The 12,881-nt window shown below is 31.9% G+C and overlaps 1 protein-coding gene across 1 annotated transcript; it reads left to right on the forward strand.

Moving 5' to 3' along the window:
- The first annotated feature begins 1,621 nt into the window (after window positions 1-1,621).
- LOC114388295 (thiosulfate/3-mercaptopyruvate sulfurtransferase 2-like) lies at window positions 1,622-9,592 on the forward strand. The gene is made up of 12 exons (XM_028348709.1): window positions 1,622-1,894; window positions 2,826-3,023; window positions 3,741-3,800; window positions 3,983-4,045; window positions 4,637-4,761; window positions 4,874-5,036; window positions 5,182-5,241; window positions 6,167-6,225; window positions 7,709-7,790; window positions 8,329-8,392; window positions 8,489-8,556; window positions 9,202-9,592. Exons 1-12 carry the CDS (start codon window positions 1,778-1,780, stop codon window positions 9,295-9,297), a joined length of 1,155 nt encoding a protein of 384 aa, XP_028204510.1. The 5' UTR covers window positions 1,622-1,777; the 3' UTR covers window positions 9,298-9,592.
- Window positions 9,593-12,881: the final 3,289 nt, after the last annotated feature.

Below are 12,881 nucleotides of genomic sequence, written 5' to 3' on the forward strand. Positions count from 1 at the left end.
GTTGGAAACTTGGAGACGAGCTCTAGAAACACATGACTTTCGCCTAAGCAGAAGCAAATCGGAGTATATGGAATGTAAGTTCAACAAAAGTAGGAGGGTATCTAACTCAGAGGTGAAAATAGGAGACCATATTATCCCTCAAGTCACACGGTTTAAATATCTTGGGTCTGTAATACAGGATGATGGAGAAATTGAAGGGGATGTGAATCATCGCATTCAAGCAGGATGGATGAAATGGAGAAAAGCATCGGGGGTGTTATGTGATGCAAAGGTACCGATCAAGCTAAAGGGAAAGTTTTATCGGACTGCGGTAAGACCGGCGATTTTGTACGGAACAGAATGTTGGGCGGTCAAGAGCCAACATGAGACCAAAGTAGGTGTAGAGGATGTTGCGGTGGATGTGTGGTAAGACTCGACAGGATAAAATTAGAAACGGAGCTATTAGAGAGAGGGTTGGAGTAGCGCCTATTGTAGAGAAGATGGTGGAAAATAGACTTAGGTGGTTTGGGCATGTAGAGAGAAGACCGGTAGACTCTGTAGTGAGGAGAGTAGACCAGATGGAGAGAAGGCAAACAATTCGAGGCAGAGGAAGACCCAAAAAGACTATAAGAGAGGTTATCAAGAAGGATCTCGAACTTAATGATTTGGATAGAAGTATGGTACTTGATAGAACATTATGGCGGAAGTTGATCCATGTAGCCGACCCCACCTAGTGGGATAAGGCGTTGTTGTTGTCGTTGTTGTATATTTACTAACTTTCACTGTTTAAAAAATGTTAAAAAAATTATTGAATTTTTTTTATTAAATAATGAATGTGATATCTGATAAAGCTAACATAAATCAACGTGAATATAATATTATATTGACTTTTAATCGGTTCACTAATTTTGCCTTTTTTCAATTAATTCACTTAATTTTATTTTCAATATTTCTTCTATAGGATGTTAAATTAAGTTCTATACTGTGGACATTTGAATTGATTTTAGTTTTTTCTTAATAATTGAAGAAATTAATAAAATTGTTAATATAGTTTTATATCCAATTTAAAAAAGTCCCCCTCTGGTGCATGTTATGAATACTATGTAGTTTATAATAAAAGAATAAATTTATATATTAAATAATTTTTTATTTATTATAAATTTTAATTATATAATTATTGATATTCTTAAGGTAATTGTTATAAAAATTATCTGATTTATGATATATTATGATAATATGTAATTAAATGATAATGAAAAAGTTAAAATAATAAAATACTAATATTCATATATTTATCCGTACTGATAAATGTAATAACTATCAAAGTGACAAGATATTTATCTTCCTTCAAATTAAATTCTTAAATTTAATTTTATAAATACAAATTAAAATAATAAACATCCAAACGTTTGAAATTCAATAACTTAAATTGAACAAATAGCCCTTGAAAATTAGAACGACAATTTAATAAAAATTTAAATATGTTTTTGATTTATAATATATAATTAAATTTTGTGTTTGATTTGTTATAATTTTTTTTTCATATTTATTGTTTGATATTTGAAAAGTTTGATCGTCAAACCTAAAATTTAAAAACATATGTAAGTGTTTAATAAATTATATAAAATGTTGCTTCATCGTTCATGAGTAGTGGCAGTGAGTGACACATTCAGCTGCACAAAGAATCCCAAAGTAGAGAAACAGCACACTCTCACCTCACTCACTTGTCCTTGTTATATTTGTTTTATATCTTGTCACAATCTGTGACTGTTCGAGTTATCCGAGGCCCCTCTTTTATATGGTCGTTGATAAAATGGCTTCGACCCTTTTAACAAAGATGCTTTTGGGTCACCGATTGATACACCCTTCTTCGTTCCTCACTCACCAGCCACAGATTCTCTCTTCTCTATTCAGTGTAAGCTTCACCTTTTCTGTGCGAAATTTCTTCTGGGTATCCCTTTTCACCCTACAATTTGTGTGTGTGTGTGTGTGTGTTTTTTTTTTTTTTTTAAATCCTGTGTTGATTTCCCCCTTATGAGACTGGACATGTGGTGCCTGTGAAAGTTTGGTCTTTGTATGATTCTTCGGTTGTTTCGATTTGTGGGTATCTGGGTTATGCTTTTTTCTAATTAAAGTTTTGACTTTTGAGTGTGGGAATTGGGGTATGTGTTGGTTCAAATTTTTTTGTTTTTCCGTTTTGTTGGTCTTTTTTGTTGATCCAGTAGGGTGATATACTTGCATGATTTGCTTTAGTGGTAAATTCCCATGGCATATGTTTCATACTTCAATTTTTCAATGTTTGGTGTTGAAGTAAGTGTATCAACTGAAGTACCATCCACATGTTCATAACACATTGGTATGGATGGCTGGGTGTATGCATGCTCCTTTTGAAGTGAACACTATCTGGTGGGGATTAATTTTAATTTCTGTTCTTACTAAATGGACTAAAAGATAGTATCAATTTGTCATCAATTGGAATGGAAGTATTAATTTTGGAAGGTGCATTTTTTGAGTTAGTAATATTATGAATATGAGTGAATCATTTAAAATTTGATATAAATGGCAGCTAGTCTTTGAAATACAGATTTGTGCAATTATATATAAATGCTTAAAACAGGATCTGGTGCTACTGTTATGTATAAAAGATGATAGAAGCAATTGAAATTTTTTTTATTAATATATAAACGACAGTAGGAAGACTTGTTCTTCTATTTCACTTAAAAAACCAATCTTGATCAATATTACCCATTGATTTATTTGTGCATTGTCTTATTGACCTCAAGATTCCCCTTGATCTATGTTATTTTTGCCAAGATATTATTGTATAATTCCTCTTTTACCTTCAGAAACGGCTGTTTTGTATACGAGCTGTCCCGGTCTCAGCCTCTACATCCCAAAACATCAAAACAACTGGTTGGGCTCCTTGTATGGCTTCTTCCTCAGTTGGTAGAAGAGCTACATATTCAACACAATCTGTATCGACAAATGAGCCAGTTGTATCTGTAGATTGGCTTTATGATAACCTGAAGGAGCCAGATATCAAGGTTCTTGCCTAGTTTCCTTTATTGCTGACCTTATGTTGCCCTTACATTTATTTTTTCTTTTGGTGTTCTGCACATTCCACGTGTTGAAAATTATTTATTCAATTCTGGTTGCAATTTCCTTTATATTAATATTAAGTAAACAGCCTTCACTGAAAGTGCCAGGTTTACTAATTTAATTAGGTTTGGGAAAATGAAATTCCACTTGATCCCTTTAATTACTTATTTATTGAACTCTGCAACTGTTGTGCCAAACCATAGATCTCAGTTGCGACAGCTATTTTCAAACTATGCAGTATGTATATGATTTAACTAAAACTCCCTGTTCTTTTGATCACTAACTTTGTAATTAATGATCCGGGCACTGATGCAATCACTGTATGTCTGGTTGGAGAATCACATTATTTCATGAGAATATTTATATGAATGATATCTAGTAAAATTAGCAAAGACTGTACTTATGGCCACAACTGCCCTCAACTTGTTCCTGAATCACTCAATCACTTATTTAGGTGATTACAAAGCTGTCTGTGAACTATATGGTCAATCTTCTGTAATTGACATCAATTGAAGTTACCTCTAATTCTTTGAAACTCCTTACTACGTATGCATGGTCTGAAAAAGAGATGCATTTATATATGGTATCCTTATTTACTACTGAATTTGAGTATTCATTTAAGTACTAAAACTTATCTTAGCTATTCTATAATTTCTATTCAGGTACTAGATGCTTCGTGGTACATGCCGGATGAGCAGAGGAATCCAATTCAAGAATATCAGGTATCAATGTGATTTTTGTTGGGAATCACATTCTCAGGACTTCAGAGTTTTAAACAATTGAATGATATATGATATCACTTGAATATTTTCTCTTGTATGCACTTAATTATATAATTTTAACTTTATTTTTCTGTCTACCATCTTCAATTAATGTGTACTTTGTATAACACCATATACAACAGGTTGCTCACATTCCTGGTGCCCTTTTCTTTGATGTAGATGGAATAGCAGATCGGACTACAAAAGTAAGCCTATCTCTTTTTATTATATTTCGTTCTTTTTGACATTTTTATTATACAATATACACATTTATGTTAGAGCTGTTCTTATATCATAATTTGGTTTATATATCTAGTCAGTAAACTTATGATCTTGCAGTGGTAAATTATAAATTACAGAAAGTGGATGAAGAGAAATGTCCTTACTAGCAAGCATGTTAGTGTCAACTACCAAAGGATATTTTGCAATTTCAGAGACCTTAGAATGATGACTGACTGATACTTCCTCTTGATGATACTAATTTACTATTTGGATTCTTGGGACTCTTTCTCTGCTGGTTATAAAATTTAAATGTTTTTTTTGTTAGAATATTAGGGTTATTCATTTGTTTGGAGTCTTGTTATATGCGTAGTCTTATTAGTTACATGATTATTTATAGTCTGTTTTTGGTCGGAACTGCTTTTGTTCTGGTCAATCACATGGCCTAATTTGCTCCCATGGCCCATTTATTTCAATGGAGGATAGGCCACATTTCTTGCTTTTCCTCCATCTATAGATGCTGGGTAAATGTTTTATATATGTGAATGCTAACTTGTTAACTTGTATTCATTGATCAGTTACCACACATGCTGCCATCAGCGGAAGCGTTTGCTGCTGCTGTTTCTGCTCTTGGCATAGAGAACAAAGATGATTTGGTTGTTTATGATGGAAAAGGATTATTTAGTGCAGCTCGTGTTTGGTGGTAAGCCTTGGTGTTGTACAAAAAAGAATATAAGTATATTGTGTGGATTGTGGAATCATGGATTGAAATTTGCTATTTATTTTAACTAACACCTTTTCCTTCTGCTTAAAAGGATGTTCCGAGTATTTGGGCATGACAGAGTTTGGGTATTAGATGGTGGCCTGCCGAGATGGCGTGCATCAGGTTATGATGTTGAATCCAGTGCTTCAAGTGATGCTATTCTTAAAGCCAGTGCTGCTACTGAGGCTATAGAGAAAGTATATAAGGGACAAACAGTGAGTTTGGAATCTTTCCATCTTTTTTAATATGATTTCTTTATTCTTTTGAGTTTCTATTGTTTTACCTTGATTAATTGTGTTGAATTTGACATTTATTTTTTATTTTAGTGCATTGATTCTCTAATGTACTTTTTCTTGCTAGGTTGGCCCACTCACATTTCAGACTAAATTTCAGCCACATCTTGTTTGGAACATTGATCAGGTTGGTTGCTTTATTATTAGTGTCAGATCAAATGCAATCCTGAATGCCTGGATTGCTGAAAGAAATAAATGTATTTTGATAGGAGAACAACACTTTGGAAAAATGGAGGTTGACAATGTTGGTAGTTGTAGAAGTATCAAAAATTTTCTTGTTAGAGTCCATAATTAGTTACCTCAAGGATGAAGTTAGGTTTGAAGTAGCAGCTGCAATTTGAGAAAGACTTACGTAGCTTGAAACTCGGCCCAATTTTATTATGAACCATTTTTCTGCTTTTGTCTCACTTCATTTTTATAACAATTTAATTACTATGTTATCAATAATTGAGTCTAGAAAATATAATCTCTGACAATTTAAAGAAACAATATGAAATTGTGACAAGATCATGTGGAGCCATTAACTTTAAGAAATATTTAGCTTAAACATGATACATTTACAAGACATTCATGATATATCTAGTAAAGTTCTATATATAATAGTGGTGTTTCTTGCTAGTCATAACTGAAGTCTTAATACTCATACTTTGATAATCTTTTTTATTGGTACAACACAAAAAACTTTATTGGGCTATTTATGGAATCGAGCCCTATATATCAAAGAAAGAGTCTAATGATGATCATAGGTTTGACATCTTTGTGTAATAAGAATTATTATAATATAACTTGAATTGAAAGTTTTAAACTTGGTAACTGCAGATAAATCTACTTGAAATCTTCCCAAGTCATGTTGCAATCACTAGAAAAGCTGAACACATTTATGCAATATGGTTTTGGTATTGTTTGGCTATATGATATATTCTTTTGAAATGCTTGGCCTATCAGATATCAAAATTAACTAATACTAGAAGAGGTATCATATGTAAGTTGGGCACCTGTAAGTATATTGTAGGTTAAATGTTTCCTTATTTTGTATTTATTTCTCCTTTCAGGTAAAGAAAAATATAGAGGACAAAACTCACCAACACATAGATGCTCGATCAAAGCCTAGGTAATTTGCTTTCCTTAATTCTTTTTATATTTTCATATCCTCACATGATATCGATTTAACATACTTAATCCCAGATTAATGTCATGTGACTGACACAAACATTTGTAGCAGCATGACTAGTATGCTGAAATTATAGATACATGCTAAATAATTTTATTATACACATGAATGCTCAAAAATTAAAAAAATTTTACTGTAAATCAAAGGCATATCCATTATTAAAGGATCATAAGAAATAATCTAAATACATAATCATCATTAATCTAAGGCATGGTTTTCAAGATGACAACGACAAAATTCAAAGAACACAAGGCGTGAAAAGTAGTACTGCACCAAATTTTAAGTAAGTTGATGGAATTAATAGCTAAAAGGAAGCTGATGGAATTAATATAGAAAGAAATACATAGGGGGGCTGTGATTTGTGAGAAGCATAGGAAAGGAGGAATGTGAACAATTTAAGTGTAAATCAAAGGCATATCCATAATTAAAGGATCATAAGAAATAATCTAAATACATAATCATCATTAATCTAAGGCATGGTTTTCAAGATGATAACGACAAAATTCAAAGAACACAAGGCGTGAAAAGTAGTACTGCACCGAATTTTAAGTAAGTTGATGGAATTAATAGCAAAAAGGAAGATGATGGAATTAATATAGAAAGAAATGCATAGGGGGGCTGTGATTTGTGAGAAGCATAGGAAAGGAGGAATGTGAACAATTTAAGTGTGTGAACTGTGAAGAGTTTGCACTCTACAGAACACAAAAAGGGAACAAAGATATGTAGCAGAGAGATAGGATGCAAACTGTGAAGAGTAAGCAGACAACAGAGATCTGCATGAAGGATTTGCATGATTGTGGAGACCAGCAGACAATGCCAGACTTGAGCAAAAATGTTGCTGATGAGCAGTGGGTCTGGGGTGTCAGAGTTTGAAACAGAGTTTAAGTGTTTTTGTGTGCATCATTGGTGAAGGGTTTCAAACTCTAATGTTTCTAATAACAAAACACAGGAGAAATCATAATTCATAAGAATATAAAAAGAGGCTTGGAAAACACAGAAAAGGAGGGCAACAAAGGGTATTTTGCACCTGTACACCATAGTGCCTTCACAACCCCATTATGCTGTGATTTTGGGCATGAAAGCTGCAGTTCTAAAACACCACCAAGAGGCATGTAGTAACCACCTTCTCTGACACAACAGAGCCATAACATGCAATTACTTCCATGGCTAATGAAAACTGATACCTTGACATTCCTCCATACGGATATTTTCTTTTCTCTTTTTCTTAGTGGTAGACATCTTACCTCACCTAGTGGGAGAAGACTTTGGTTGTTGTTACTATATCAGTAGATTTCTTTTCCAAGTTACGTTATTTTCCATGGATTTACTTTTTTCTTGTAATATAAAAATGTTTCTTACTTGTGATTCTTTTTTTTTTTAAAGTGCATTTCTTGGATTTATGTTGATTTTAATACTTTGGCAGATTTGATGGAACTGTACAAGAGCCTCGAAAGGGAATCAGAAGTGGTCATGTACCTGGTAGCAAATGCATCCCTTTTGCACAGGTGCAGCATATGGTCTACTCTGTTTTGTCTTGATTTCCCAGAGAAACATTTTATATTTTCTATTTATAGCACTGTTTTTGCTAACCAGTCCTAGGCTTATGCTGTCTTTGTCTTGCATCTAGCTTTGGCTTCTTAAATTTAGGTCAATTTTGTATAAACTACTTAATTAAGCATGCATTCAATAAGAGCTGCTTATCACATGAGAATGTGTGTATGGAATGGAGTTGTTGTAATTGCGAGAGCTAGAGAAATAAAACTGAAAAAGCTTATGGGAGGGTCTGTTAGTAGATTGGGAGAGTACAATTCTCTATATCAGTATCTTCCATACTTATTATACTGTCATTTGCCAGTATGATCTTTGATATAAGTTTGTAGATTGTTGGTAAAATCAATTAAGATTACATGCTTACCTAAATTCTGATCCAGTTCTATTATACTGACTAATCTTATTTTAAGACTGGTTGGCATATACATGTATGTACTATGTATGTATGCATTTGCAGACTATTCAATCAATGTTAATTGTCTTCATTTGCAGTTGTTAGATAGTTCACAGACATTGTTACCAGCAGATGAGTTGAAGAAGCGATTTGAACAAGAAGGTGTGAATGTGTTCTGATGGATATTTGTAATGCTAAATCTCTTGCATTTCTTTGATCTTGTTAACTCTAACGTCATAAATTTCTATTGATATGCAGGCATCTCTCTGGAAAGCCCAGCTGTGACTTCATGTGGAACAGGCGTAACTGCTTGCATTCTTGCATTGGTACATCTCTCCCTCTATTTGGATGAATATATTGATGTCTGTTGCTTTGGGAAAGGGAATGGATAAAGTTACTTAATTTATGAACGAAATAACACCTATTTCTCCATGGTTATAAAAGAGGAAATATTGCTTAGAAAGGATTTTCATAAGTCACTCCCTTCCTTTGCTTCCATTTCATTTGCTTAGAAAGGATATTCAGAAGTCACTTGTCAGAGATATTTTTTTCCCCTCCTGATTAATAAGTAGAGGTAGCTTTTCCAATTCACATTCTTTCGCTTTTCCATATTTAATTCTGATTTCGCATCCTCACACTTGAATATCTCGAACTGGAAGTCTGAAAGTAAAAAAGTAGGCCATGACTTAGGGTTTTAATTATTTTTAAAACTTCTGACATATGCTCACATGCTTTTCTACCGGTAATAATTGACAGGACTTGAGATTTTGCTTCATTCAAAATATAAATTGCAATACACTTAATTTAATCTTCTGCTGAGAACAGTAGAAGCTTCATTCACAAGCAGTAAAAACATGGGATTATGTATCTTCATGACATGGAAAATTGGAACTTGCTGGTCTGTGTTAGTTTGAGCCTTGATCCAGAAGAAATCTCTTTTCCTTACTTTTGATTATAACCTCCTTTCTCAGGGTCTTCATCGTCTTAGAAAGTCTGATGTTGCAGTTTATGATGGATCTTGGACTGAATGGGGAGCACAATCAAATACACCTGTTGACACTTTATGAATTCAATACAGCTAAATTTGCATGCCACCAAAAAGTATCTGCAAGTGAAGGGGCTGTTTTCATTTGTCAAACATTTTGAACACACCAATTTTTGTATGCTTTACTGTTTGTTGTTTTGGTTTAGTTGTGGTTGAGATTCTTGAGAATTGCTAATATGTTCAAATGTTACTAATATTAAATCCTATCATGTGGCTTATAAATATAATGATAGGATGGTTCAAGAATGTCTCATAGAAGTGGGAAAAGGTTGGGTTTGTTAAAAATTACAAAATAAGATTTAAGATCATATATCACACACCTTATGCAAATTATTTCTTATCTCGCGATAACCAGTGCCATCTTCATGTAGTAGAAATTTTAATGAGACAATTGTTACTCAATGAAAAGTTGTTAATAGTCTGTTTTGACCATAAAATATATTATTCGTCACCATGATAAAAAAATAGGTTTAATTATCTATTTAATTTATATAATTTTTAAACTTATCTCTTTTAGTTCTTATAACTAACAAGTAAATTTTTTAGTTTTTGAAATTTACAGTTTAATTTTTAAAAGATTCCTGCTGTTAACATTTTTTAACTAACAAATTTAAGAAAAATAGGGACCTTTTGAGAATTAAAATGTAAACTTCAAAGATTAAAATATCAATTTATTAATCTTCAATGACTAAAAAATTCACTTATTAACTATAGAAACTAAAATAAATAAGTTTGAAAACTATAAGAATGAGTAATTAAACTTAAAAAATATTTCATAATAAAAGATTATAATATGTAAATTGTTCAGAAATGAATAGTTATAATATAGCAGTTTAATAGTTTTAAGATTTAATTAGTAAATTACACTAACATTTGAGTTTTTGTCAAATTCTATATAATCTCATTCTTTTATATTTTCCTACAATAATTTTCTTTTATTTTGTTTATTTCCCTTCACTAATTTCCAAGTTTGAGAACATTATACTAATCCCTCCTCAACACCTCCTGAGATCTGTAATGTTGTAATTTTCTCTTTAGCTATTAATGTGGGTCCTATATATTCAATTTTCTTATACTTAAAAATTGAAATTTAGCTGCTGGTCACATTTCTGGTGGGGTAAATTGCTCAAAGTTTCTGGTGGGGTAAATTGCTCCAAAGTTTCTAATTTTAGTGCCCGAAAACTGCAGACCGCTACTTCACTCACTTGGGATTGCTGGTATGCTTGAACCTTTAAATTTCCTCACTAGCAGGGCTGGCTTAACATATTTTAAGTTTGTGACCACATGAAGATTCAGAATTGGGTGTTGCTATTGATCTAAAACCCATTTGCTATTGGCCCCTACAATTATGCAAAAAGACCCCTTTACTCCTCTAGTTCAAACCCACTTCCCCTTTACCTTCTTCTCACCCCACGAACTCCCTTCTCCTTCGTTCATTTATTAGCCCCGTTTTTTTCATTCATTCTGTGTTATGCAAAACCGTGCTTCTATTGTGAATACTACCACAACCGAAATCACATTTTTATTGTTTTTTTTTTTTAAAATACAACCAAATCATAATTCTATTGTGATTTTTACTCAGCTTGTAATCATATTTTTGTTGTGTTTTTATTGTTTTTATGATTTTTTATTAATTATAAATGTAAGTTATCTTTTTAAAATAATCATATTAATTTATAATTTATCATTTTTAATAGTATTTTGTATCTTTTTAATTAAATTAAATTGATACAAGTTATTATTTATAAAGACAATCAAATTAATTATTATAAAAATTAAATTTATTAATAATAATCAAATCAATTCATGATATTAATTTGTATCATAATTAATTTGATTATACTTAAAAAGAATAATTTATGTCATCATTATTTCAAATTTAAATAACAAAGTTAAGTTATGTAACAATTAATTTGATTATCGTTAAAAAGCGTATTGTGTTTTTAATTTATATCTATTTTAATTTATAAGTTGGCTGACAAAAAACAGACTCCATGGCTATGATTAAAATGGAAGGGATTTTAATCAAGGAAATAGAAGAGAGAAAGAGACAATGATATTACATATAGTGTAGAAAGACATCAATTTTATTTAATTTAAAATTAAAACGAAAAATAGAAAAAAATGGCATGAGTCTTAAAATTAATTTGAGCCAAAATAATAACGAAAAAATAGAAATAGAAAAAACATATTTGACATTAACCTTTGTGTCTACAACAACAATCAAAATTTTTGGTAGTGTCTCTGGAATCTTTTTCCACTTGAATCTTATTAAGTACGGATATCATCTATCGGAACGTATTATTTGACTGTTTGATCTTACTTGTGATTTTATTTGGACATTTTTTGGATTCTCATCACTTGTATTGCCATAGGTAGAATTGTATCAAAACAATTCGGATGAATGGTTCTGTTAGCATTAACATAACTCATGATAATTCCATACTAGATTAAAAAATCTATAATACCATTCCCATGACAAATTGTCCTGCAGCTTTATCCATTTATGCCTTATGACGCCCATACCAAAGAAATGACACCAAACAGTTGAAGAGGGAGTACCTTCTCGCCCAATTTGAATGGAGGAAGTCCCTGGTAAGGGCAGGTACTACGCCTGGAAGCATCCCCTAGCCCAGACTGCAGACCAAAGACAACTTTGAGAGCAATTAATGCAATTATGGGGAAAAAATCTGCAGTAGTATTAGAGGATAGATTGACATAATAGAGGGTAACTATTCACAAAGAGCGTATTGCACAATCTGTAGAGAATTGTAGATCTTATTATATACTAGTCACAATGACCATAATTCTAATCAATTTTAGACATTCTTATTGAACACCGCCTTAATTTGGGTAAATTTGTATTGAAAATATACGTTCAGCATAATTGTACTGAAAAACTTCTTGTGCATAATGATCTTCATACTTTTAGGCATAAGCTGTCTTCAAAATTTGGGTAAATTTGTATTGAAAATATTTTTTATGACAGGAATACTATCATAGAAAATTACAAATTGTGTATTGAGGAGAATGAACGTTTTAAATTATTTTATTGATTGAAAGTAAATTTTGAATCTGACAATTTTATTGGCCGAACCATCTTATCAGATGTTACTACCAACATCATGAGCTACAAGGTATTTTGTCACTAATCACAAATATGCAAATGTTTACTAAATAATTCCCAAAATAAGAAAAACTTGAGTTTTATACTTGAAACCAAACTTGACTATCCCTGTCATGGTTTATGCAGGAGGAGAGAATAACAAAGATAATCGTGTAGATCATGGCTTTGTGAGGCTGATTCTGACACATTCAAGTATGGGATTCCTACACCATTGGAATACCAAAAACCTGAACCCCTAACGCCTTGAGATATATGTGCTTCTAAAATAAAAATACGGATTTCAAACATGTCATAGAGAAGATGACGTATCTCAAAAGTGGTTGTATCTCTCAGAATTGTTTACCCATCAATTAGCTTAATTTTGATTTTATCTGTTTAGAGATAATTTGGGTTGAGGATGTTCGATCGAAATCTGCAATGAAATTTTCATGTTCTCTCTTCAAAAAAGTAATACAAAATACATTTATTTTTAGTATATA

Source organism: Glycine soja, chromosome 15 (assembly GCF_004193775.1).
Source record: "Glycine soja cultivar W05 chromosome 15, ASM419377v2, whole genome shotgun sequence".
NCBI classification, from domain to species: Eukaryota; Viridiplantae; Streptophyta; class Magnoliopsida; order Fabales; family Fabaceae; genus Glycine; species Glycine soja.

Excerpts from the sequence above, each read along its gene's own strand:
- LOC114388295 (XM_028348709.1), top strand. The coding sequence starts at position 1,778 with ATGGTCGTTGATAAAATGGCTTCGACCCTTTTAACAAAGATGCTTTTG. Across the intron at positions 4,046-4,636 it reads TAGCAGATCGGACTACAAAA|TTACCACACATGCTGCCATC; the intron begins GTAAGCCTATCT and ends TTCATTGATCAG. Across the intron at positions 4,762-4,873 it reads AGTGCAGCTCGTGTTTGGTG|GATGTTCCGAGTATTTGGGC; the intron begins GTAAGCCTTGGT and ends TCTGCTTAAAAG.